Source organism: Diabrotica undecimpunctata, chromosome 9 (assembly GCF_040954645.1).
Source record: "Diabrotica undecimpunctata isolate CICGRU chromosome 9, icDiaUnde3, whole genome shotgun sequence".
In the NCBI taxonomy this organism is placed as follows: domain Eukaryota; kingdom Metazoa; phylum Arthropoda; class Insecta; order Coleoptera; family Chrysomelidae; genus Diabrotica; species Diabrotica undecimpunctata.
The window spans coordinates 126,288,576-126,312,371 of NC_092811.1; the positions used below are offsets into that span (position 1 = coordinate 126,288,576).

The following is a 23,796-nucleotide window of genomic DNA, read 5'->3' on the forward strand; positions in this document are numbered from 1 at the left end:
TTCAAAAAAAAGTAACCCCGTCTCTAGGGTAGGTAAAAAACTGAAAAATAATTGGGGTTTGCTTAGTAAAAAATTTTTGTAACGCCATTCCTTTTTCAAGATACAGGGCGTTGTAGAAAAATAAATTTTACGCATTTTTTACGATTTTGCCGAAACTACTGGCAACATTGTAATGCAATTTTATACGAATATGTTTTGGAAGCTGATACATCCCATGAATTTGTTTTTATATCTGATTGTCATAGAAGGCGCTAGTTACACGGATCGTACTAAGTATTAGTCAATATAACTTTTTTAAGAGTATAATTATTAATCAAAATTTCAAGTAAACTTAAATATCATTCAATTTTACACGAAAAAGGTACTCTTGGTAAAACTCGATACTGTGTACCGTTTTCGGAATATTTTGATTTGAAAATTATGAAGTAATAATTGATGCTGGTATAAAATAGTTAGTAATTAAACAAAACTCACAAGAAGAAAATTAAATTAATGACTAAGAACATAAAATAAAATTCAATTGCAGTAAGTGTTCAAAATGCCCTCCGTTTTCGCGAATACACAAGTCTATTTTTTTTCTAAAGATTCCATTAACCTTCTAAACGGTAGGGGATCAGCTATGATGTCATTAAATTGACGTTGAATTCTTTCTTCCAATTCTTGGCGTGAATTTACCTCTGTAGCATAGACTGTTTCCTTAATATACGACCAAACTGCATAGTCCAAAGGGTTAAAATCGCATGACCGAAGAGGCCAATGAATCGGAGCTTCTGCACCTCTACCAATCCATCGATTCGGAAAATGATTACTCAACCAATTACGACACCTTCTATCAAAGTGTGGTGGAGCTCCATCGTGCATAAAAAATAGAGATCTTCGCTCGTTTAGCGTTAAATCTTTTAATATCTCGAATAAGGAATTGTTTAAAAAATCAAGATACATATCACCATTTAAATTTCCAGGTAGAATATGATAACCTATTAATTTGTTACCTAAAGTTGCTGCCCAAACATTAACTTTAAATGAGTGTTGGTAATGTGATACCCTTTTGACTCGTGAATTCTCATCACACCAGTAGTGTGCATTATGGGAGTTAAACATACCTTGTCGCTTAAAGGTGGCTTCGTCCGTAAAAAGAATGCATTTTAAAAAATTTGGATTGTGGGCTGTCCTTTGTTGCAATGTTTCACAAAAATCCACTCTAACCGGTAGATCATCTGGCAAGAGCTCTTGGACTTGTCTGTAATGATAAGGATGTAATTGCTGTTCTTTCAGTATCCGCCAAGTACTTGAAGAAGAAGTATTTGTTTGTCTTGCTATATTCCTTACGCTAACTGTTGGATCTTGATCAAGTAAATTTAAAATATTATTTTCTTTATTAATTGTTCTTGTTGTTCTTGGTCTACCAGAATTTATTTTATTTGGTCTCACATCCCCAGTTTCTCGACAACGTCGTTCAACGGCTCTAAATGTTTTTTTACTTTGTAAGTTTCTTCTAGGAAACTTTTTTTTATAACGTGTCGCAGCTGCACTAGAACATCCTAAACATTCGCCTAAGGTTAATAACATGTCAGTGTATTCAACATTTGAGTACATTTTGATTTAATTTTACAAATAACAAGGTTTCAAAACTCTAATTATTGTTGATTTATCGTCATAACAATCAATAAATGTCAGATTTCCATGGCACACTTGGAGAAAATAGAGGTATACCTATTAGAACTTTATCATTACTACCAGCATTAATTATTACTTCAAAATTTTCAAATCAAAATATGCCGAAAATGGTACACAGTATCGAGTTTTACCAAGAGTACCTTTTTCGTGTAAAATTGAATGATATTTAAGTTTACTTGAAATTTTGATTAATAATTATACTCTTAAAAAAGTTATATTGACTAATACTTAGTACGATCCGTGTAACTAGCGCCCTCTATGAGAATCAGATATAAAAACAAATTCATGGGATGTATCAGCTTCCAAAACATATTTGTATAAAATTTCATTACAAGGTTGCCAATAGTTTCGGCAAAATCGTAAAAAATGCGTAAATTTTTTTTTCTTCAACGCCCTGTATCTTGAAAACGGATGGCGTTACAAAAATTTTTTACTAAGCAAACCCCAATTATTTTTCAGTTTTTTACCTACCCTAGAAACGGGGTTACCTTTTTTTGAAACACCCTGTATACTTTCTGCCCTTAAAAATCTTAAAAGTTATTTATATCGAACTTCACATTTTTTACGCTTTTAACTTATAAATTGACCATTTCTTTTAATAACTCTCTCTGTTTTTAACTTTCTTACATTCTGTCTTATATTTTGACGCATAACTTCACATCCGCCATCTTAAAAAGGACCTGTCGAAGACTGTTATAGTGATATAAAAATATTCAAAACAGAATTGTCCTATCATATCACAATGACGTCAATTTCTTTTATTTTTACGTACTTTCTGTATCTTTAGACGCGTGACAGGCACAGCTGTCATCTTAAAAGAAGCACATCCATCAATGCTATAGAAATAAAAGATATAACTGTTCCTTAATATCTAAATGACATTTGTTGACACTTTTAACTATAAAAATTCACTTTTGTTTTTAAATAACTTACTTTTGCTTTCCCCTGTTTTAAATCTTGACCTCATAGTCGTCATTTTGAAAAAGGCGTGTCAAAGAGTTTTATAACAATTTCCCAAATAGAATTATTCAAATTACCTTTAACAATAATGTCTAAATGTATTTTTAATCATACTTTAGAATTGTCTATTGTCTAAGAAAAATTATCTTTATTTTAGAATAATGTCTATATTCACATTTTTGACATCCTCAATGCAAATGGTCTCAAAGGTTTCAAAAAATTTGACAGTACGACTTCTAGTAGCGCTGAGACATTTTTTAAGTGATTAAAGCTAGTTGATTTAGTCTTTATAGCAGCGTGGAAACAACTCTCAAAATTTTGAATCGGTCTTTAAACACTCAGATGCAAAAAAATGCAACGGAGTTTTTAAGGCAAAGTATTTTAGTTTTTTATTTTTAGCCCAATTTTGATGATTTTTTTAGCACACTGTGTAAAACGGAGTTAATCGAAAGGTGGTTTTTTATCCCAACTTTGAAACATCCCGTGGAATAATTCCGTTAGCTGATTTCGTAAAACCTTGTGTTCCGGTTGCAACCATGTCTTCTAAGTATTATGTTTTTTGTTTTAAGTGAAAATATGGATTGGTTCATTTTTAGGAGCGAAATGTCTTTGTCACCCACAATTTACGACTTTTCCTTTTATTGCCATTATCTTTTGTATTAATTTGTAATACGACGATGGGGGCTTTGGTGACTGATATCGAAGGAATGTCATATCGACATCCCAGAAGCACTGTATTTAAACAATGATTAAAAGCAACGACATGATCTTGGTTTTAATGAACAATGATAACAATAACGAAACATAAAAAAAAAACTTAAATGTAACTTAATCTAAGTACGCAAATAACAAAGAAAAACTCCTAAAAAATAACTTAATACTTTGTATTGCCTCCCCTAGCCTATAATTGCCTGTACACGTCGGCTCGTGCTGTCTATGAAGTTGCGAATATCATCTTGCTGGATGTTTTGCCATTCCTCTTCTATTGCCAAGCGAAGTTCGTTAATTGAGGCTGGTGCGACTTCACGACCTCTAATATTTCTACCAAGCATGTCCCAAACGTGCTCTATTGGGTTCAGATCTGGCGAACACGCTGGCCAGTTCATTTTATTAATACCAACTTCCTCTAAATATTGCGTGACACACATTGCAGAGTGGGGTCCCGCATTATCCTGCATTAATAGAAAATCATCGCCGATATATTAAGAAAAGGGTATTACGTGATTCGCTAAAATTTCCTCAATATACCGGTGTGCAGTCAACGAACCCTCAATAAATACCAATTTAGTGTGCGCCTCTCGGGATATTCCTGCCCATATCATCACCGAACCTCCTCCATGGTTAACGCGGCGACTGAAAGCGCACTCCACAAATCTCCCTCTAGTTCGACGCCATACTCGTTCTCTCCCATCTGATGAGTGAAGACAGTATCTCGATTCATCCATAAAAAGAACATTACTCCATTGTCCTAAATTCTAATGTAAATGTTCCCTGGAAAATTGTAGTCTAGCCACACTGTGCAGTGGAAGTAATTTGGGCCCAGTTGCTGGTCTTCAACTTTGCAAACCAAATTCATGTAATCTTCGACGAACTGTAAATATGCTTACCTTATTGTCTCATACCCCTTGAAGCTATAAAACAATCATCTAAAGCGGTAATTTGCGCTTCCTGTCACTTCCCGCTTTGTCGCTTGTTTGTTTCAGTTCGTATAAAACGTTTCACTTCCCTTTGGATGAGTGTGTATTACTCAAGCCACATATTCATAATTTCGCCCATCTTCAACCAGAGCAACGGCTTTCGCACAATTTTCGACACTAAGAACCATGATCAATCATAGGTAAACAAAATTTAAGTGTCAATATGGCATAATGATAACAGTGACCAAAGCCACCTCGTCGTATTAGAAATTAATACAAAATAATCATAATTACAAAAGTTCTAAATTGTGGGTGGCAAATTCATTTGGCTCTAAAAAATGAACCTAGGCATATTTTGACATGAAACACAAAACACAATGCTAGGAGACATGTTTTCAACCGAAAAATAAGGTTTTACGAAAATTTGCAAACGGAAGTATTCCACAGAATGTTTCAAAGTTATAATAATAAAACCACGTTTTAATTAACCCCGTATGATAAGTCAAATATAAAGGCGGGGTCCCACCAGTCGCGCTATTCTGCGCTGCGCCGCTCTGCTTCGAGCAGCGCGGAGCAGAACTATACAGAGCGGCGCAACTTTGCGCATGTGATTCTAGAGGAGCAAATAAGTTCCAGTGTTTATTTACGCGCGCACGATGGAAACAAAATTAGCAATAGCAAGTGCTGCTGTTATAGTAATTAACCATTTGTTACAAGAAAAACGAAAGACCCGGAGGAAACTTCGTTATTGGGTTACACCAGTATTTAAAAGTAGACAAGTTTATAATGGAAATAATCTTTTAAGTGATTTAGTTGCAGGACAGTTTCAAAATTTTTGTCGTATGTCGTTACACGATTTCGAGTACCTGTTAACAATGATTGAACCAGTAATAAGAAAGAGATGAAACAAAGCATTTATCAATGTCTACTGAAATTAAAATGTAAAATTAGCTTTGCCTGTGCCCATTGACTTTTCATTTTCACTTTCACCTTTTCTCTTCTATATGAAGACAACAAAGACGTCACATTTGTTTTAGCTTCAGCGACGGAACAACCGATATTGTCTGCAATAAATACCCATGCATCATATTTCTTACTTTTTATATGATAATTATTGCTTTTCGGATTCCATAATTCCGGTTTGTCTCTGTATGCCTAAATAAGTTTTTCAACTTCTTCATGATTCCACTTAAAACTCATCGCGAAGATAGTACAGAAACACAATAATCTGTAAAAATGGTCTTCAATCACAAACACCGTTCCAACTAAACGCGCACTTTTCTTTGATCTACACTACTTTACCGACAACCAACGGATAATGTTCGTTCTTGTTTGAACTTGCACGGCGCAGCGCTACTTGTCGTTCCCACTAGTCGCTCACGCTCGCTCCGCGCACAAATGAACCAAAACAAAGAACGCGGCGCAGCGCAGCGCGACTGGTGGGACCCCGCCTTAAAATTTTATTAAAAAACTGACTGTACCAAATTAAAATATATAAATTTATACACAGCGTGCTGAAAAAATCATCAAAATAGGGCTAAAAATAAAAAAATTGAATTACTTTGATTTTGACTAAAATTTTTTCCGTTGCTTTTTTTGCATCTGAGTGTAGCAGCATTGCATATCTTTCTCGTAATTATAGCGATCTTTATTCACTGAAAGCTGTGGCGTAGCCACTGCTTTCTCATGATTAGGGCGGTCTCTACCGCCGGTCTACCACATCTTTCTAATTGCAAAAATGGTATTTCTATGAAATTTCTGATACAGTCTTTACGGTAGACAATGTTTACTTAAGTTTTCAATGGTATAACACTCCACTAGAAGAATCGTGCATCTTACTAAGTATCTGACAACTTGCTGGTGAATATTTTAAAATCAACAAGAAGTTTTCAAAGAACTGAAAGATTTGGAGACTAAGTGTGCGCTCATAACGAGGCGCCGACCCTCGCTCGGACCATAGGATGGTATCATATTATCATCGCCAGGTAAAATAAATGCATTATTTTAAAAATGCTAGCGTTCACCGTCAAAGCGCAGCACCTGTCTTGAGCCAGGTATCGGACCATAGACTTTGACCATAGTATTCGAATTTTTTCGACCCTCGACCCTAGTACTCTACGATCGACACTACGAGGCGCCAACTACCGACCCTCGCCCCGACCTTACAATCGTATCGATCGCCAGGTAAAATAACGTCAGTGCTATGATCTAGGCCAGTGGTTCCCAACCTTTTTCCCATGATCGCCCCCTTAGACAGGTTTCACCAGTTATAAATACTACAATCGCCCCCCCCCCCCCACCCAATTAAATTGAAACAAATAATGAATCTATACAAAAGGTAAGTATCCATATTTATTTATTTTTACATTTCGTAAAATGATAAATGGTTATATGTGTGTAAAAGAATTGTTAACGGCTTCCTTGGGCCTGGTGTCCCTCACATAATTTCTTTATGTCTGGGTCAATGTTGGTTAATAACAACCTCAAATCCCCTCTTTCTATTATGTCGAGCCTATTTCTTTGTCTGTTTTTCAATATACACACAGAACTAAAACCTTTCTCCACTAGATATGTTGTGGGGAATGCCAATAATAATAATTTGATTGCATTCCACAAGATTGGATACACTTCTTTTATCCGCAGCCAAAATCTTTCGTACCCACACTCCCGAAACAAACTTTCAATTTCAACATCATGTCTCAAATCAATCAAGTTTTCTTGAAGAGAACAACATACCGTTGAAACTTCCACGCTGAAAGGATTGATAAACCAAGTTGACACTTTCAGACTAGTCAAATCTTGGGAATCGGGACTGCAGATCTTGCATATTTTGTTCTCTCTCTTCTCTGCATATTTTCTTCAAAAATAGATAGTTTGTCAATGAATGCTCCGACTACTCCCTTCGCTTTGGCCATATTTATGTTCTTCCCCTGTAGTTGCAGGTTCATTTCATTTAATTTTTGAAAAATATCTGATAAGTAAGCGATGTCATTTCGCTTCTCTTGTAGTTCTGTACTCAGTGTTGGGTCAGTATTATTAAGAAATTCAATAACAGTATCCATGAGACTGAAGAACCGCCTTAAGCAATTGCCTTTAGAAAGCCAGCGGACTTCCGTATGTAGTAGCAATGTATTAAATATCTCATCATTTTCTTCACAAAGTGTACGAAATATTCGATCATTCTTTGGTTTTGCTTTAATTTGATTTACCGCATCTATGACAAGTCGAAGAGAATCGTGCAACCTCCCACTCAAATTCTTGACAGCCAAATGCTCTCTGTGAATGATGCAGTGAACACACAAAATTCCAGGTACTGCTTGTTTCAGATGTGCAATAAATCCCCAATGGCGTCCTGTCATTGCTGCTGCACCGTCAGTAGCACAGGCAATCATATTTAATAAGGGAATCTCTTTTTCCTCAAAAAATCTCTTAATGACCTCAAATATGGAAGATCTTTTTGTATCAGTAATCAGACTTCTAACAAATAGCATTTCCTAGGCCATTTCTCCATTGTCGTCAATGAATCGGACATATTGGAGCAAAGCTGTGCTGTCACTCAGGGTACTCTCGTCAAGTTGCACAGTAAACTCTCTGCTTTTCAATTTGTTGCAGAGAACATCTTCGACATTCGCTCCCATTTCATCAATCCTTCTGGAGACAGTATTATTGCTGAGAGGAACTGCATCTGTTACTTGGCTGGCCTGACTGGGTCCCAACATAGTATCAACTATCTCGTTGACAGCTGGAAGGATGAGTTCTTCTCCAATTGTGTGCGCCTTGCCACTTTTTGCTATTAAGAATGATACCTTGTAGGAAGCAAGTAAACCCTTGTCGTTTTTCTTGGTAGCTTTTGCAATCAATGGCCCAACAGTAACTCGCCTTTCATACTTTGCCTTGAGCTCCTGTAAACGAAAGAAATACACATTTACTTTAATTATTATAAGTAATGGTAATAAAGTTTAAAAAAGGTTTTCTTTCAGTCTGAATTTTGGTAATAGAAAGTAAAAATAATTATAATATGTTGATACCTAGGTAAAGTTACGATCACTAAATAGTTTACACTTTAATTTTTACATTACTTTTGACGTAAAAGGTGCGTTTAAACGGGGTAAAAATTTAAAAAATAGGCTCCTAGATACGTAAGTCTGTAACCTATTCAATGATTGTAACTGTACATGGAAAAAATACATCCTACAAACAAAAGACTTTTACTCACCGCAAAATATTGGACGGGTCTGTCTGACTTATCTGAATGAATCCTCTTCAACTGATCCATAAGACGAGGCAGCTTCATGGATTCGTTTGACAAAGATTTTGCATAAATAAGACACAATGGTAGATTCTTATTTCCTGGCAATTCAATGAATCCATATTTCAAATACTCCGTTGAGTACTGCCGGCACTTTTTTTAGGTGCTGACATTTTGAGAGCAAAACAAAAGAGTAATTAATTACAACTTATTGAGAAGGCAAAGAATAAAAACACTATCTCGCAATTCTCAATAAATAATTATATTGCCACGCGTCGACGTCTCTGTCCGAATTCTAACATTGTGACTAATAATGATTCTAATATTGTGACGCCTCGTGTTCGATAAGATCTGTGACTAGACGAGATGTTTGTGTTATTATTACCTGCATTGGTATACATATATTTACTTTTTATTATGCTATGGATATCCGATCGAAAGTATTGTATTTTTTTCTCTATGCTTATTTTTCTCAATTACCCATTTCTCGTTTTCCGGATGCTAAACGCCCCCTTTATCGCCCCCCATATGGCCCCCTTCGCTCTATCGTCCCCTGAATAGCCCAAATCGCCCCCAGGTTGGGAATCACTGATCTAGGCGATACGATGCGATGGTCTCCGTTAAGAACGTACCCTAAGACTTCATAGCACCTTTTTTATTGTTAAAGTGGGCTTTATTGCAAGCTTGCCATCTATTCTACTCATTAAAGGGGCCTTAATCTCAACTTTTTCTTAACAGCATTTTCCTGGCCTGGTCACCGCTTGTTAATAGTTAAAACATTTAGCATATTATTGACACGTCTTTCTTACAGTTACAGCTATTTGAAGCCAAAACCTTTTTGATTTTTAAAGCAGTCTTTCCATTACCTTGCGGTCATTATCGCATGAACTTTGTAATTTGTGATGCGGATTTTACACGGCATTGGTACGGTCTTTATCGCAACTTTTGCATGTATGTTGCCGAGTTAAAGCGTTTTTAGCTAAATTTTGACACGCTTTTCCTAATTAATAATTATGAAGCGGTCTTTATCGCTACGTTGCCACATTTTTAGAGAATTTTGGTAAAGTGATAGTTAAGAAAATATTTTAAAACACTAGATTTTGATTATTTAGTAAATATTTTGTAAAAAAATTAGTAAATTTTAAATAATAATTGTTATATTAATAATTACTTACTTATTTTTTTGTTATGGTAATTATACATGTTTCCTTAGGATGTGATTTCGAATTTTTTTCGTTTTTGTAGTCAAAAACACTATTATTATCAACAAAACCATAATATTAATCAATGTAGAGGTTGCAGAAATTTTCTTTCATTCCGATTGTATGTGATAAAGAGGTACATCCGATATAACGTGTACTGTTTTGTATATATTGTATATAATTTATGTTTCTATTTATAAATTTTTCAAAATTTTGATTTAATATACTTATTTCAAGTCAAGCCTTTTATTTACCTCGCCCTAAATTGATTATAATGCTCATAGAACAGGATTCAAGTAAAATGCGCAAAAAATAGAAGTCGCTATAAAGAAAAATATCAGTTTCTTTATTTTATGCAGATCTTGTAATGATTGTAGTTGAGAATAACCGAGATGTGTGAACCATGAAGCCCAATTAACATCCAAGAGTCAAAAACATTTTGTCTTTTGCTGGATAATAAATATAAGTTTATAATAAGTACACTTAAAGCCTGAATGCCAATGTAACATGTATATTATGGAGAACGTTTAAGATTTCCTAGATAAAACATTAATTTTAAATGCAATAAGGTTAGAGTTTTTCTGAAATTGTTAAAATTAATGCGACTGTTTATTATGCAACCAGTATTATCGTAAGTACAGAGAATGCTTCCGCACGGATCAGAATTGGCAGCACCACGTTGGAGGAATTCCTTATTGACACCGGGCTTAGACAAGGAGATCCTCTCGCCCCCCTGGTATTTAATTTTGGACTGGAACATGCGGTAAGAAAAGCTCAACCACAACTGACAAACGGATAGAAGTTTTCACCCTATTCGAAAACGGAGCCAAGGAAGTAGGTCTGAAGGTCAACGAGGCCAAATCCAAGTACATGGTGGTTATGAAGAACCGAAGACCAAGGGTTAGAGAAACGTAACAATCAATGAATACAACTTTGAAGTCGTCAAAGAATTCAAGTACCTAGGAGAGATCATAAAATCTGAAAATAAATATGAAAAGGACGTGGCAGCCAGGATCATTGCAGGAAACAGGGCATATTACCCATTAATGACCGTACTTAAATCGAAAATACTCTCAATACCAGCAAAAATAAGAGTGTATAAGACAATCATTCGTCCCACAATAACGTATGGAAACGAGACAAGCACTCTGAACCAGCGGGAAAGAACAAAATTACTGGTACTGGAAAGAAAGATACTGCGGACTATCTATGGGCCTTGCAGAGAAGAGACAACAGAAGAATGGAGAAGAAGACACAATGATGAACTCCAGACAGTATATGGAGATGAAAACATAGTACGCTACATTAAAGCAAACGGAATAAGATTGGCGGGCCACGTACTAAGATCGAGTTATGAAAGTCTCCTGAACGCCACATTCTGGGAAAGGCCGATGGCAGAAGGTCAATTGGTCGCCCAAGAAAGAGATGGAAGGACGCGGTGGACAGTGATCTATGCAAAATGAGAAATAGCTGCTCAGGACCAACAACAATGGAGGGAAATAGTAAACGTGGCCAAGACTCACATAGAGTTGTAGAGCCAAATGATGACGATTATGATAAGTCTAGGAATTGAATTTCGAAAATATTTTCAACTGGCATATTCGCCAAAATTTTGACTGTCAACAATGCTCCCACCAAACTCTTTTTTGTAAAGTGAATACCAATAGATTTTAAATTGATAACCAACCATTGCCACACTTATCTTTTCATGAAATGCATTGAAATTTTCCACTTCATCTACTCTAACAGGTGGGGGTTGTTTTTCTATTAGCTTATTGGCCACTTTATGTTGTTGTGGAGGGGATAACGAGGTATCCATTTTCCTCTTTTTGTTATTACTTTCCTATACTCTAATCCATTCGGTTTCTGTCGCCAATTCTTCCGCATCCGTGTGGTATTCTATTTTTCCCCTGTTTTTCTTTTGACTAAGTTCTTAAGCTGCTCACGCATTAAATTAAGCTCACACTGTAGCTTTATTCTTCTGCCAGGTTATCATTTTCACTCTTTGCTTGTCTCCATGGTGCTCGGTATTTGATCTTGCATGGTTTTCCTGGAACAATTCATTTTCCTTTTGCATTAATGCTGCTTCTGTAGGTGTAGTCGCAGCTGTTGGTAGTGAATATGCCATTTCGGTAGTTCTTCTTCTTCTTTTTATATAGACATGACTATCTGTTTTTCAATGTGCCTCCATTAAGTTATCGTTTTCGTGTTCTTCCTACTGATCGTCTTTCTATTGGGGAACCGTCTATTGCCGTCTTTACAGCTATATTTGTTGTTATTCGGCTTACATGATCGTTCCACTCTATTCTATTTCTTACCCAGTTCTTGATGTTCTCACCTTGCATCTACGTCATATATCTGTATTTCTAGCTCTGTCCCATAGTGTCTTACCATCAATTTTTCTAATTGTTTTCATCTATGCCGTTTCTAACATCCTTTTTGTCCTCTCTGTATCAGGTCTTGCTTCTGCCGCGTACGTCATTATTCGTCTGACTGTTTTATAAATTCTGCCTTTCGTTTTTTTTTCCAATATTTTTATTTCTCCATATTGTTTCATTCAGGCATCATGCGGCTCTGTTTGCTCTACTCACTTGATCTTCCACTTCAGTTTCGAGCTTTCCGTAGCAAGATAATGTGATGCCTAGATATTTAAACTCCATCACTTGTTCTATTATCTGACCTTCCAGCTCCAATTTACGTTTTAATAAATTTGCTGTTGTAACCATGCATTTTGCCTTTTTTTTGGGGAAATTAACATGTTAAATTTTCTGCCGGTTATAATAAATTGGTGCAGCATACGTTGTAAATCATCTTCACTTTGAGAGAGTAGTCTTGCGTCGTCTGCATAGCCGATTATTTTAAGTTGTTTTCGCATTTGGTATCCTTTTTTAGTTCTTATTTTTTTTATTATTTCATCCATAATCAGGTTGAACAATAGAGGATTCAAGAAATCTCTGTTTTGTCCCATTACCAGCTTCAATAGGGTCGGTTAGTTCTGCTTCTACTTTTACTGTGTTGTTTTGGTAGATATTTTCGATCGTTGTGATTATTCCTAGAGGTATCTCTCTTGCGTACAGGAAGTAGATAACGTCTTTTAATTTGACCCGGTCAAATGCCTTCTTAAGGTAAGCGAAACATAGATATGCCGGTTTATTGTATTCTACTAATGATTTCTCTTGCACTTGCCTTATTATAAATATAGCGTCGGTGCATGATCTACCCGACCGAAAACCTTGTTGTTCTTCTGCTAGTGTTATTATTCCATTCAGTTTATGTGTTATCACTTTGGTTATCAATTTTAGTGTTATGTTTAATAAATTAATTCCTCGGTAATTTTTCGGGTCCGATTTGTATCCCTTTTTGAAGAGACGTATTAGGATGGTTGATCTCCATTCTTGACGAATTCTGTTTTGTTCTATTATTTTTTGGATTAGCTTTAGTAATTGTTTGGACAGATCTGGTCCTCCGTATTTTACGAGTTTGTTCGGTATTCTGTCCTCTCCTGGTGATTTTCTATTTTTTAATTTCCTTAATGCTTCCTTTACCTCTTCCTCCTCAATATTTATTTCTTCGTTTGTCGTCACCTCTGTCTTAGTCTCGCTATTACGTCATGCGCAAAGTCGATTAAAATTAGAACGGCAAGTGAGCATATATACCTTGTTTGTTATAGTATCATGATTGGGAATTATAGGAAATGTGGTTGTGGTAATAATAGAAACACCGAGTATTTAAAGTAGGCAATCAAAGAATACGCTTTAAATAAATGACAATTTTATTTAATAGCAATGTTTTTATTTTTTCTTAAGTACTATAATAAATTATTTTTAACGAAAATATGTTGAGGATATTCCTGTACTATAAGAGTTTTAACTTAAAAGTGCAGTTACAATATTACGTAAGGTTTGTATACATGTAAAATCTTTATTAAACGAAAGTTATGGTAGGAAAGCATCACGAGCATCGTCGAAAGCATAACAGTTGTCACTTAACTTTGCTAGTTACCAGAGTACTTTCTGAAGAGAGTTTCCAGTGTAAAAAAAACTGAAGTAAGAGTAAAATAAACATTTTTGCAAGCACAAACTGTTAAAAAGCTTCTCAAAACGAAACACAATCTTAATAGCACAGTCCACACCAGGAGAATCAATAAGAGCTCTACATTTCTTACTTTTCTACTTTTCTTTGCTAGTTACCAGTTTTTGTAACAAATCTTTCTGAAAAAACTGCAGTAAGAGTAAAGTAAGCAATAATGGAAGCGAAAGAAAAAAAATCTTTTGTTTGAAATGAAACACATTGTTTATAGTACAGTGAATTTTCTAACTCACTCTCCTGACATCCCATACTTCTCTTAGATTGTCTAAAAATGTCATTGGTTTGCTTAAAAACTCACATGATCTTTAAAATTTAACATATAAAGATAACGAGAGTCGATTAAAGATCCAGAGTTCTTACTTTTCTTTGCTAGTTAAGAGTTTTTTTTTAAACTTTCGAAAAAATTTTTTTAGTGAAACGAAATGGGAGTAAAAGTAAAATCCACATTTTTGGAAGTAGAAACAGTTAAAAACTGTTGCTCAAATGAAACGCAATCTTACTATAGTACAGTCAACTGCCTAACACTCTCCTGACATCCTCCAATTGCCTCAGATTTTCTAAAAATGTCATTAATTTCTTTAGATACTCAGATAATCTCCATAATAGTACATGTAAAGATCAAGAGAATCGATAAAGACACTTTTCTTTGCCAGTTAGCAGTTTTGTAACAAAAATGGGAGGAAAAGTAAGCATTTTTGGCAGCAAAATCAGGTAAAAACTGTTACTCAAAATGAAACAAAATCTTTATAGTACGGTCAATTGCTTAATTCACCTGACGTCCTCCAGTGGCCTTATATTATTTAAAAATGCCATTAGGAAAACCCTACAGGAAAACTTTCGGAAAAATGTTTCCAGTGTAACAAAAACGAAATAAAAGTAAAATAAGTATTAGTGGAAGTGTTAGTAGTACAAAATATTTTACTCAAACTGAAAAATATTCTTTTTAGTACGGTCAGCTGCCTCATTCACTCTCCTAACGTACTCCACTTGCCTTAGACTATCTAGAAATGTGATTAATTCTCTTATACACTAATATATTATCTAAAAGTTTACAAGTACTTCAGAAACTAGTTAAAACTCCTATAGTAAGTCTACCCTTTAACAATTTTATTTGTCAATTATAAGTCTTACATTGTTACGATATGTTGAATTTCGCAAATGAGTTTCATTCGATAACGTTTATTAGAGTTTGGATCACCACATATTAATAATTAATATTTTAAAAAAGAATATTCCATCAGTAAATTTTCATGAATGATCAATCTGTGTTGAAAAATATGTTGCAACAGAAGTTTCGGAGAGATTACTGAGTCGCTTTGTAGAAAGTGTTGCCTTACTTTCAGTACATTGAGGAGTTAATAATTTATTACAGGTAGGTCAACGGTTATGTCGCAAAGAATATTTTTTTAAATATAGCTAAACTTATGCTTAATGGACAAGTTTGTTCCAATTTACGGCAAGATCTTGATCAGTACAGGGACAAAATTAATTCAAAAGTGGATTAGTGAAAGTGAAAACGTAGCAGCACTGTACTAGTGAAGAAAAACTGAACTAAACGAAAAACAAACATGTAGAAGGTGTTGCCGTACAGCAAGGAGTCGATAGTTTATTGCTTTAGTGTTGCAAAGAATTTTTTTTAATTTGGACTAAACTTTTCCTTATTGGACAATAATGCATATTCAGAGGAGCTTATTGGCGAATATCAAAGTGGTTTTAGGCATGGTCGATCAACAACAAACCTGATCTTTGAGCTAAAGCAAATACTGGAAAAAACCAATGAATTCAATATCGATACATACCATTTTTTCGTAGATTTTAAATCGGCCTATGATAGTGTCCTAAGAAATAAATTCTATGAAACCATGGATGAATTCCACATCCCCGATAAACTGATAAGATTGGTTAAGGCTACAATGCGTAAAGTTGTTTGCAAAGTCGAAATACAGGGCGAACAATCACAGGCATTTGAAACGCATGTTGGGCTGCGACAGGGAGATTTAATACATCATCCCAAATTTTGGCATATGCAAATGATGTTGACCTAGTTGCCCGCACAACACGCAAGCTAGGAGCAATGTATACCACCTTGTCAAACGCCTCAAAAAATATGGACCTACAAGTAAATGAGGAGAAAACTAAGATAATGGCATCAACATCCAACAATAGAGAAAGAAAAATTTGCCACCAATTCACGGTTGATAACTCTACCTTTGAAGCGGTGGACAAATTCACATACTTAGGCTCCATGATCACCAAGGGGAACGTCATGACGGAAGAAATCAATCGAAGAATAATCCTAGCAAACAAATGCTATTTTGGACTGAGTAAACATATGAGAAGCAGAAACTTAAGCCAAAAAACAAGAATAACCATATACAAAACCCTTATACAACCAGTGTTGACATATGGGTCGGAGACATGGACCATTTCCAAGGCAGATGAAAACCTCCTGCTTATATTTGAACGAAGTATCCTGAGAAGAATATTCGGTGGCATCTGTGAAAATGGTGTTTGGAGAAGGAGGTACAACTACGAGATATATCACAGATATAAACATATATTTGGTGGTAAAGACGTAGTATCCCTTATAAAAATAGGAAGACTAAGATGGGCAGGACATCTGGCAAGATCACAGCAGAACAACCCTCCTAGAAGAATCCTTATGTCACAACCTGTGGGAAGTAGAAGTCGGGGTAGGCCAAAACTCATATGGAGGGATGGTGTAGATGAGGATGGTAGAAAAATAGGCGCAGCAAACTGGCAACAGTTGGCAATGGATAGAACTGACTGGCGTAATAGACTTGGGAAGGTCGAAGTTCTTTTATAGGGCTGTAGCACCAATGATGATAAATGGACAATAATGTCCTAATTTACGGTACCGTAAATCTTAAATAAACCTGTAAAACTATTTTTAATCTATAGGGTATAGAAACAGGTACTTTATCTTTATTTTTTTTTTGTTTTAAATAGTGTTTTGTACATAAATAAATTAATTAATATGTGGTAATCTGTTCTTTTTGCCTAAAAGTATAAAAACCTACTTACATCTATTCCATTTATACAAAGCTCAGTTTTATAAAACCCGTTATTCTGATCATATTACAAAAAAGATGACTAGGTCAGTATATAAAATGTTACCAACAGTTTTTCTACCTCTAAAAGTAACTATTCTGGATAGGACTTTGAGAATTAAGTTTTCATTACATAACATACATGAGAGAGAAGATTTATAAAGCTGTGCGTTCGTCATATACTATGACTGCTTCGTTGTCCACTAAGGAATCGGTGTCTTTATGTAAAAATTGACTTCTAGACTTACTTAACGCTATTATGGCAGCTTCGTCGTTCCTCATCCTATTTTTCCGCTTCTTACTAAAGTTTACCTACAAAATAAAAATAATTATATCATATTTATAATGTCTACACGTAATGTGAGATCCTGTAAGTGTAGTTGTGTAATCAAATTCAAATTATGGAAAGTTATCAATAATTTACTATAAGGATTAGGTTCTTAATATTTCGAGTATTGTTAAACTCTACAATAAACTTTTTATTATCTTTTATTTTAAGTTACATTAAATACGCAAGTGTTAATCACAGACCACTAATAACATCTGTGGTGTTAAATACTATGACATGACGATTATAAGGATACTCTCTACAACTTAGGCAACCAACGATGCACATGTTAGTAGTCCGGGTTGTCTAACAATATCGTATCACAACAATGACAAGTTGTAAAGAAATACCATACCCATACAAAATATAAACAGAAAACAGATCCGGACTGACAGATAAGATGGTACAAATCAAAATCATGAAAAATAAAATGTAAAAAATGATAGATAACTTATACTGGATTGCTCGCTGTTTACTACCTTTTTATAACATCAGGATTCTATTACATATCGACTTGTTACTAGGACAAATATGTTTAAAAAACTGCTGAATCTACAAGGTAAAACTTAAAGTATAGCGAAAAACAATTATTTATTGCAATAGAATATTTTTGATCGCTGTATTTATCTCAATATTTTTAAGATACGTCTTTTATGCCACTGTAATACTACACGGGAAAGGATGGATTGCTCTTAAGAAATATTTTGACACTCTAGAAGGTCCCAGAACGTCGTCGACTTCGAATAAAAGGATCTAAGTTTTATCTTCAAGGGGCAATCGTCAAATTGGATTAATAACATCAGCTAAAAGAAGGGTTTTGTCTTCTTTTGTAATGTGTGGGTCAGCCTTTTATTAACATTTCTCGACTTCGAATCAAAGTTTAGTTGGCGGATGAAGCTCCTTCTGCAACTGCATCTACTTGTTACTCTACTGGGTGGGTTCAAATAGAGCTTTGGTAGAATGGTTCAAATATATTTTAACTTACGCCAAACCCGCATAAGATGATCCTTACTGTTAATATTAGATGATCATTTCACTTACACTAAGACAGAAGAATTTTTTGTTCTAGCTAGTGCTAATCATACTGCTGTGATGTTCTTACTGCTTCAAGACGTATTTTTTATGAGACCCCGTCACAATTTTGAGTCACTGGAGTCATTTTTTAATGAACCTTACATGAAGGCTGCTGTTTAGATCAATGAAATTAACGGATTCGGGAAAAGTAGAGGTGAACTACTCAATAAAAACACTTTTTCAGTGGAAGATTTTGATTCGGCAGCCATATCAGACATATCATTTCCAAATGAGTGGTGTGTCAGCAATAACAGTAAATGCTACAAAAGCATTTACTGTTATTGGTGACTCACGCATCTCTTCACTACAAGGAAGACCATAAAGTAGTAAATCCAAAGTCCAATATGGTAACAACGTGCGGAAAAAAGATTGCTTAACTATATTATCAGCAAGGTTTTAAATAAACGAATTGTCAGCCGAAAAAACCGCTAAGAAAGTAAAAGATATAAAAATTTATGATACGGTAAATAGATGAAGGTAAAAAGGACGCTAAGAATATAAAAGTAAAACAACAAGGACACCTCAGGTAAGCACATCTAAACGAATCTTGTTATAATGACAGTAGTGGAAAATAGGTAGACTGCTGCGTAAAATTTTCCGATTTCTAAAGAGTGTTGAGACAAACGTCCTGGATGTAATTTGTGGGCACATAAACAATATATTAGGATCGAAAAAGAAGACGATGCATCATTATGCGAAAAATGTTTTAAAAGTTGTAGACTTTTTAATGTAAATTGTTTGAAATTTCTTTAAACTAAAGTTTTTCCAAATAAAACCGAACTGCGCCAATTTATCTTCCACATTTTAAATTTGTTACATTTCATTATCTATGTGTATAGTTTGAAAACATAGCCTCAAGAAAGTGAAGAAATTCACCTGGATCCTTTTGTTTTATTTGTGGCGAATGTAATTTGGGTTCCTCACAAAGTTTGCAAATGTGTGTGAAGGATTTTCGAAACTGGTTTAAGGGTAAAAAGAAAAATTTCCACTTTGGGATACTTATGGTATGGCGAGAGTGAAAAAACCATAGTAACAACTGATACTAGTGTGATTTTAAAGCATACAACTGAATATCATAACATTTCATTTTATATTCAAATCTCCTCTCAGATATTCTTCCTCATCCAGAAACATCTGTGCCAAAGGATGTGTTACGATAGGAGAGATATCACACTCAGATAAAGGTGAAGTACATACTCACGACGATCAGGACTGAACCTTTGACTTTGAAGATGACACTGTACCAAAATTGTTCTCCCAGGAAGAAATAAATGATTTGGTTAAAGATGTGGATCTACCCAAAGATGCTACTGAGCTGATTGGATCCTGATTCGTGTATAAAAAATTTTATTACTACCCGGAGTGTCTTTTCACCGTAAAACGGTAGCTTCTATGCTTCTCTTACTGTTAAAAAGATTGTGTTTTTGAAAGAGGTTCTATAGGAACTAAACAATGACTTTTCAAAAACTCAAATATGCAGATCACGGTGTATGATGCTTGGCCAGCAAGCTAGTTACACCAAATTCCCTTGTTTTTATGTCTGTGCGATAGTTAAGACGACCGAAAAAATCACTGGTCAATGAAGAGTTGGGTGCCAATGCCAAAGAGTCTTGCGTTTGGACAAAGCAATATTCTGCCAGCAAACTTCGTACCACCAGAAAAATTCTCCTTCACCCCTTTCATATAAACACAAGCCTTATGAAATAATCTGTTAAATCTCTCCCAAAAGACGGAGAATGTTTCAAATACTTAATTAAAAAGTTTCTAGATCTCTCCGAGACAAACTTGAAGAAAAGTATATTAGTTGGGCCAGATAGAAAACTTCTGGCGCATTAAGTGCTTGCCAACACCATAAGAATCTTCAAAGAGAAGGATGGTTCCTATTTAAGGATGTTATGAAGAAATCCTGATAACAAAAACGATGTCAAAAGAATGCTAAAGTCTTTTCAAGACTTGGTTATCTCATGAGCCTAAAGGTACATTTTCTCAAATTCCAAGTGAACTATTTTCCTGATAATTTGAGCGCTGTGAGTGAAGAACAAGGATAACATCTTCATTGAGATATTAAGAAGATGTAAAGAAGATATCAAGGAAAATGGAGAACAAAAATGATAGTAGACTACGGTTGAATGCTACATGGGTTATTTCAAAGATTATTTGTGATAGATTCAGATAGTTGTGCTTTTTAATTAAAATTGCAATAAAATAAGGATTTCATTCCATAACAAGTGGACACTTGTATAAGAAATGTGGGTACGAGAAGAACTTAATTGTTGTGAGTCACATATCCATGATTGCGACCCTGTACGTTAGAGAAATTCCAGAAGTCCCTCCGTCGCCGAATTCCGATAAAAAGATGACCTTCGAGAATTTCGGATTTTTGCGATTATTACAAAACGAATTATTAAATTAAATAAAGCAATAGAGTTGCTTACCTTAGCGTACAGGTCATTAATATCATCTTCTGTTGAAAGAGGCCTGGGTTTCGACCTGACCCAAGCCGGTAAACTTCGAGTTTTCAAAGTTGGTTCTCCACTACATTTTTCCTCTTTGGTTCCAACTTCATCTAAAACTAGGAAGGATCATATAAATATAAAAAAACGAACCCAGGTTGTCTCTAAAACTAGAATATCATGAGTCGCTACTAGTAAGAAGAAAAATAATAATACTTACTACTGCTAGAAGCATATTGAGGACTGCTTGGTGAAAATTCTGATATATCTGGTAACTGAGTCTTTGGAACAATCTCATCACTTACGTTGGTAGCCACTGGTTGACTCAGCGGCCTCTGTTTTTTATTTATTGAACTATGTGTGGGCACCTAAAATAAAATATCGATAAAAACAACATTGTTATCTAAGTAATTGTTGACTTACATTATTTGATGATGGTCCAGGATTGCTGGAACTTCTCGGCACCGGACATACACCCGGGCATTGAGTACATTGAGGACCACCTATCACCCTTGAAACGTACCAAGGGCTAGGTTGAGTATGAGCAACAAGTCGGTTGCTGTATCCCCACGAACATCCTTTTTGTTCAGCGAACACTGCGGATTGAGTCGGGTAGGCCGGGGAAACTACTGCAGGAACTTGCGTTCCTGTGGAAGTACCATCCAGATGACGCATACCTTTAAAGAAACATACATTAAGAAATTGTAATCGACTTTCGCATCGAGACAGCAAGATGAACAGACTTATTTAATACGAGTTTCTAAGCTATCGATTTTAAAAAAGTAAAACACATTAAGTATTTAGTTAATTAGTTTTTATTGAATAAACAGTGTGATAATCAAGCTCATCTAAGATCAACGGTTAAACCTGCAAAAATCAGTAAATAATCAAAGTTTGTTTACATTATATTTAAGCATTTATTGTCAATCGAAAAACACCCATCATTTTTTTTCGAAGCCTTGATAAGTTGGGATATCGAAACAAGTTATTTAGGTGAACAGGAACGCACTCACCACAACTTTCTCGCGTCTCGCCCAGAATTTAGTCATATTCTCAGTTTTCGCCGACAAACGTATATTACTCCTTTAGAAAACAATGCAACATTGCCAGCTCGAATGTTGTTCTTGTAAACAATCAGGTCATTTAGCTACAGTATGCCCACTTCTACCACATAACGAGCCAACTTCATTAGAGCATTCCACTCAATGCACAGAAGCCGCCAACACTCTAGTGTTTAATGATGAATTTTATCAAAACATAAGCCCATCTTTTATAAATCAAAATGTCAATGTAAATTTCAAAGAATAAAAGAAAGAGAATACGGAATCAATGAAAACATCTGAAACGGTAGCCCAAGAAACTCCAAAAGTTTCCATTAAACGACAAATGTCAGACGGTGGTCTACAACACCGCATGAAGACCTCCAAAAACAACCCACATTTCAAAAACCCAAACCTAAGAAAATAAAACCGGAAAAATCCATTCTTGATGAAATGCAACCATTACAACAAATGTTTGAAGACAATAAAACAATTTTACACTGAACTATTACCGGACTTTAAATTTCTTTGAATCAGCCCCACACAACGCAGACATATCGGATCTTCTTAAAACCTATACAGACAATGTACCAGGTTTCCTTAATGATCTGGACATCATGTACTCTCAAAGCTCATAAAAATTGAAAACAAAAATCACAAACAATAAAAGAAAACTACACCATCAACTCTATAAATTCAGAACATTTGCAACAATGGTCAGCGGACTCTCATCCTCTTAAGAAACTTAAGTACTTAACATTCAGATCTATTCTTCTTCTTAGCCTTCTGTCGTCCATGTTTACACATAGGCCTCTCCCGACTCTTTCCATCGGTCTCTATCCTGAGCAACATATTTCCAATTTGTTCCGGCTATTCTTTTAATGTCATCAACCCATCTCATCTGTGGTCTTCCTCTTGGTCGTTTACTTTCGTAAGGTCTCCAATGTTGTATTGCAGTATTCCAACGTTGGTCTTTTTGTCTAGCAATGTGGCCCGCGAAGCTCCATTTAAGTTTGGCAATTTTTGTTGTTATGTCCTCGACTTTTGTTTTGGATCTTACCCAGTCGTTCCTCTTTTTATCTGACAGTCGTATACCTAACATTGCTCTTTCCATTGTTCTTTCTGTTGTGGCCATTCAGATCTATAATACAATGAAACCTTAATGGATACCACATCCATTACGAAATGTTACAAAAACTAATTACTCAACAACCGGCATCAGTTACTTGCCTTCAAGAAACTCATTTAAAAGGTTCTTACCATACTAGGTTAAAATGTTTTAAATGCTTTTATAAAAACAGGACCAATAGAGATGCAGCAAATGGTGAAGTAGCAATATATCAATCAAATGTACGAAACGGAACTAATACCTTAAAATACATCAGAAGTCGTAGAAGAAATCTCAATATGCAACATTTGTATCCCACCGAGTGAACAAGATTCAACTGCTCTAATTGAGGAACAACTTCAACAGATCCCATCTCCCCGTATACTCTTAGGAGATTTTAATAATCATAGATCCTACTGGGGATCCAAATTTCGATCATTAAAAGGAAAAGTGGTAGAACAATTACTTGACAGTAACAATATAAACATCTGGCTCTCCAAATCTTCGCCACAATGTTCTTAATTTCAACCGGAGCTCTTTGCATTTCGGTTTTTTTGGCGATTCAAATATTTAAAATCTCTTAAATCTATTAAATCTCTTAAAATCACTAGCCAATCGATAACCCCCTCTAAATATAAGAAGACAACGTCTACTAAACTCCTATTTTGCTAAGGTTTCTGCAAACCCAAATAATATATCTTTCCAACTTATTAAAAATTTTCAATTAACAGGAGCACACAGTAGAGCTACTGCCAATTCATCACTACAGTTTCTATTGCCACTCTTAGAAAATATTGACCTAAATCTTACCACCCCATTATTCAGCCCAATACTCCACCTTGGCTAAAAATATTACCTGACTTTAACGTAAATTTGTGCAGATATAAGAAAATGGAAACCTCCACGAT

The 23,796-nt window shown here is 35.2% G+C and overlaps 1 protein-coding gene across 3 annotated transcripts in view; it reads right to left on the minus strand.

Annotated features, from left to right (window-relative positions):
- Positions 1-14,497: 14,497 nt before the first annotated feature.
- LOC140451418 (uncharacterized) overlaps positions 14,498-23,796 on the minus strand; it is a 72,343-nt gene continuing 63,044 nt past the window's right edge. For all 3 annotated transcript variants that reach the window (XM_072545209.1, XM_072545207.1, XM_072545208.1), the window contains exons 3-6: positions 21,164-21,417; positions 20,961-21,108; positions 20,723-20,859; positions 14,498-17,197 (exon numbers count right to left, since the gene is read on the minus strand). In XM_072545209.1, coding sequence (XP_072401310.1) covers positions 17,042-17,197; positions 20,723-20,859; positions 20,961-21,108; positions 21,164-21,417 — 695 coding nt within the window. In that variant the 3' untranslated portion in view covers positions 14,498-17,041. The remainder of the gene's footprint in view (positions 17,198-20,722; positions 20,860-20,960; positions 21,109-21,163; positions 21,418-23,796) is intronic.